The sequence below is a fragment of the Bos javanicus genome, chromosome 4 (genome assembly GCF_032452875.1).
Source record: "Bos javanicus breed banteng chromosome 4, ARS-OSU_banteng_1.0, whole genome shotgun sequence".
NCBI lineage: Eukaryota > Metazoa > Chordata > Mammalia > Artiodactyla > Bovidae > Bos > Bos javanicus.
The window spans coordinates 44098834-44103535 of NC_083871.1; the positions used below are offsets into that span (position 1 = coordinate 44098834).

Here is a 4702-nt window from a genome sequence, read left to right on the forward strand (position 1 = left end):
TACCCACCACCTAGAGGAAAACAGACAAAGAAAAGATAAAAAACAAGGGAGTTCATTAGTCACTAAGCTATGAGAGGGCTTCCCAGGTGGCTCAACAGTAAAAAAAATTCTGCCTGCGAATGCTAGAGACACAGATTCAATCCCTGGATCGGGAAGAACCCCTGTAGGAGCAAATGGCAACTCACTCCAGTATTCTTGCCTGGAAAATCCCATGGACAGAGAAGCCTGGGGGGCTACACAGTCTGTGGGTTGCAAAGAGTCAGACAGGACTTAGTGACTGGGCACTCACACATGCTCGTGCATGCCCAGTGAGCTTTCAATCATTCTCCTGATTATACAGGAACTGCTAAGGATCATACAGATCTGAAGAAAGCTCTGAGCAAAAAGAAAGAGACCAAAACAAACAGAAAAAAAAGTTAGAGGAAGCAGATACAATGCAAGGCATGGAAGAACATGCCAAAGAAACTGTAATTAATATCCTTGAAGAGGTAACAGAAGATGCTGTACCTGTGAAAAAGAAATAAAATGCTATAATACGGACAGAGAAGAGTTCATAAAACATTTTTTTAAAAAAAGACATCTGAAATTTTAAAACTTGGTTAAAGGATTGAAATCTCACAAATAGAACAGATGACAGCTGTTTGGAGATCAAAGTTCTCAACGTCAATACTGGAAGCCAGGCAATAAGGTAACACTTCCAAACTTTTAAGGGAAAATAATTTCCAATACAGAAATCTCTCAACAGTCCAACAGTCAAGTGTGAGGGTAGAAATAAACCTTCCCAAGCCAAAATGAAGGAACAAATCAAAAGGAAGGCATGGGATCCAGGAAAAAAGGACTCAACAAAAGTGAAACAAACTCCCAGAATGTCCCAAGATAACAGCTTTGAGGCAGGCTTAAACACAGAACAAACCAGAATAAAGCGGGAAGAAAGACAGCTATAGAAGGGATGACTACAGGAATAAATGGAACTTCTAAGTTTATCTGACAGATTTGACCATGTGGAAAATTGTACTGAGAAGCATTTTATAGAGCTGCTAGAGGGCAGAGAGAGACAAAACTTAGCAAATGAAAAAACAAAGTATGGAAAACAAAAGGTTACACGATAGAATAAAAATCACAGTAAACTACTATCTCACCAGTGACAAATATTTGGTCAGAATAATTCAGGTTAAGAGTATATAAGAATACTCTTAACCTGAATTTAATCTAAAATTGCAGAATAAGAGTATTAGAAAGATAAAGAAAAAGCCTAGTTTGAAAAATCTTTGAACATCTATCCCTTTAAAATCACTGATATTTACATGTATCAAATTATTCAATTCTAAGGAAAGCCTCTATTTTCATTAAATTCTGTAACTACACTTCCAAGGCAAAAAATTAGTGAAATGCCCTGATTTTGTCTTGGGATCCTTTGCAAGGTCATTCTTAAGGAAGTAAGTTAATAAAGGCAAAGCAAAAATGCTAACAAAAATCAGAAAATTAATACAAGTTTTATTGGTTACCAGATTCAGTTAAAGCAGCTTACTATCTAGTAATATGCCTGTTCTATTTTTTGCTATAAGTTAAATGGCGGACACCAGCAAATATTCACTTTTATCTTCTACACTTATCAGTTAATAATTTATTCAGTCTTACAGGAAAATGGGCTGTGACCTCTTTAGTAGATTACGTCTTTATACAGCAAAACTTGGTTATTCATAGTTTTAAAAATCTAAGATGTTTTCCACTTTTTATAAGAAAGAAATTTAACTTTTACTTGATGACTCAGGCTATCATGCAAGTCAACTCCAGCACTATGACAAGATGGCCTCAGAGGTTTTAGGTGTGTGAGGCATCAGTCCTTATACATAATGGACCTAGACTGGTAAATTTTTATAATCCCCCTGTCCATCACTTTTAACTTTCAGATATGCTGTCAACGGATATGTCCTCAATCTGGACTGACCCATCTTTTATAAAGGGTTTAAAAAAAAATCATGCTTCTGACTCAAGTAACATTAAAATGCCCTACTTTTCACACACACACATACACACACTTTCATTTAATCCAAATAACTTCTGCTGGAATGGTAGCCAATGTGAAAATGCAGCAGTTCTGACTGAAAACTTATAAAAAAAAAATTCTACTAATAAATACAGGAGCTTAATTGTTTAATGGAGTTTGGGGGCTCGATCAGATTTTCATCATGAAATTTACCATCAAGACACTAAAAGCAACCCTCCTCACTGACTTAGTTTTTTCTCTATAAAAACAGCATTTCCATCCAAGAAAGAGAAGAAAATTTTACCATAGTGTTACTATCTAGTCACTACTCAAAAAACCTATAAATCATGAAAAAACATCTTAATGTAAAAGCTATCATTGCTTATATTCAGGCTTAACAATGTAAGCTATAGCCTTCAACAGAGGATTCTAAATGCAATTTAAGATTAGAAAACATTTTCTTTAACAGCCATTTCACTTTAAAAGTGATTTATGTGCTCCATTTTTTGAATCAGAATTATTAAAGAATGCTTATTTATTTTCAGCCATTCCATGTTATATCCATATTCACTTCCTCAAAAAACTTAGAAGTGCAATTACACTGTTTACACATTACAAGTAAGACTAATATTGAGCTGTAAACGCGGACTTCCAGGCACTTTCAACTTTTAAACATAATTATTCAAACAAAATTGCTTTAAAACAAAAATCACCTAAAATCTCAGACTAAAAGTAGTATAAATCCCATCCTCAAAACCACTTTTCTAGAAACAAAACTCTCCAAAGCTGTGAGATCCTTTATCTTGTGCCAGAGTACCTGATGGCTATGCTGAGATATCAAAAATTTACTACAGGCAGACCATCGACGTAACACTGTTGTTACATACTCATGTGCAGCATTTTGTAAAACTGTGAAAAAATACAGAGAACTTTTCATGATCTAAGGTACCATTAGATTAGTAATGTTAAAAGTGCTTGACATTTCATTTTTTTCCTAAAACATACTTTGACAATACCATGTACCAATGTACATTTATAATAAAGATCATTACATGCTTTCAGCTTTTGATCACATAAAAACCTAATTTTCAACCAGTCTCCACGTGTACCACTCTCAAAACATTGTGCATGAAATGGCTAAACGGGACTGTCCATTTTACAAAAATACTTTCTGAAAATTATATATGCTTAGCCTACATTTTAAAAGAAGACAGTGTAGTCCTGTCTGCAAAGACTGCTTAAGAATGTGCCTTTCTCACAAGAGCGTAAAGCAATTATCCTCCATTTAAAAATAAATTTAAAAAAAATAATAAAGAGTAAAGAATCTGCCATTCTCTGATGCTAAAACATTCTGCAGCCAAGTATATGGTCTGGCCAAAAAAAAGTCAATGTTCCTGATTTTATCACTTGCTGCAAGAAAGGGAAAAAAAAAAAGAATATGGCTGAAAATTCTTTTTGAAGGGTGGTATTTCAAACAGGACCACTCAAAATACTCAAGGGAGAGGAGTGTGGAGGGAGGGTACCTTATGAAACAGCACACTCCAGGCCCTGCACACTACCTCATTTCCCTAATAGGGATGAAAAGCTCAGGCCTCTGGTAGCTTCCAGCTGACGCCAATGCTCTCCACACCCCTTTTCTTGATAGGATTTTCTGGCGTTGGGAGCCAGTGTCACAAATATAAATTCGTGACCATGTCTAAACGGTCTAATAATCAAGCACATCTTTTACAAGACTAAACCTTTCCCGATCCCGTTCCCTCAAATCTCCCTCCATAGCCAAACACACCCAGACGGGTCCTCTAGATCGAGTTCTACAAACCCTGCCGCGCATTAACTAGGAGGCAAAAACGATACAGAAAATGAGTTTCGGCCATTCCCCACTCTGCGACCGAAATTACAGGCTCCATTTCCTGTCCCCACGGGGACCGCAAAACAGCCTGCAGTGAACGGGAAGCCCCCCGCCCGCTCCCGGCTGGCGCACGCGGCCTCCGCACGCCCCCAGCCCGCGCCCCACGGGCGCGAGCTCGTGCCTGGGACCCCGGGCGCCCTCCCCTCCCCCCTGCCGGCTTCGGCACCCACCTCGCGGCAGCGCCTTCATCTCCCCGTTCTCCTCGCGGGAGGCCCCGCCAGCTTCGCCCGCCCCGCCGAGACCGTGCCTCCTTCTTTCCTTCTCTCGCTTCTCCTTGGGTCTGCGCGGCTTGGCGCTGGCCGAGGCGGCGGCGGCGGGCACCAGGAGATGGTGAGGCTGAGCGTGTAGCAGCGTAGGAGGCACCAGCAGTTTGCGCGGCACCGGCTGAGAGGAGGAAGCAGAGACAGAGGAGGGGACGGCCGTGCCAGCGGAGAAGGAGAAATTGCTCCGAGCAGACGACGGGGAGGGGGCAGCGGACAGAGCGGCAAAGCTCCAAGACCCAGGGCTGCCATAGCTCTGAGGCGAAGGTGCGGCGGGAGACTGCAGCTGCCTGCTGTTACCGCTGCTCGCTCCTTCTCCGTTCAGTCTACGCGGCGCCTTCTTCTCCTCAGTCCGGATCTTCTTGGCGGACAGAGGACCCGGCGGGTCCCGGGATGGGGCTTGCAGTTTGCCAAACGATTCTTTCTCCGAGACGGCGGCGGGGGTGCCTTGCATTAGGCTCGGCGGTTCCGCCATTTTGCGCTCCTGTTGTATTTACTCTCCTCCGCTCCCGGGCGCGGGGCAGGGGCGGGCTCTCCTTGGGGGGC

General features: G+C 41.7%; 1 protein-coding gene across 2 annotated transcripts in view; it reads right to left on the reverse strand.

Annotated features, from left to right (window-relative positions):
* The window catches only part of RSBN1L (round spermatid basic protein 1 like), an 85409-nt gene extending 80726 nt beyond the window's left edge, over positions 1–4683 (reverse strand). The window contains exon 1 of one of the 2 annotated variants that reach the window (XM_061413856.1): positions 4067–4683. In XM_061413856.1, coding sequence (XP_061269840.1) covers positions 4067–4631 — 565 coding nt within the window. In that variant the 5' untranslated portion in view covers positions 4632–4683. The remainder of the gene's footprint in view (positions 1–4066) is intronic. The other variant, XM_061413855.1, reaches the window with a different exon arrangement.
* Positions 4684–4702: the final 19 nt, after the last annotated feature.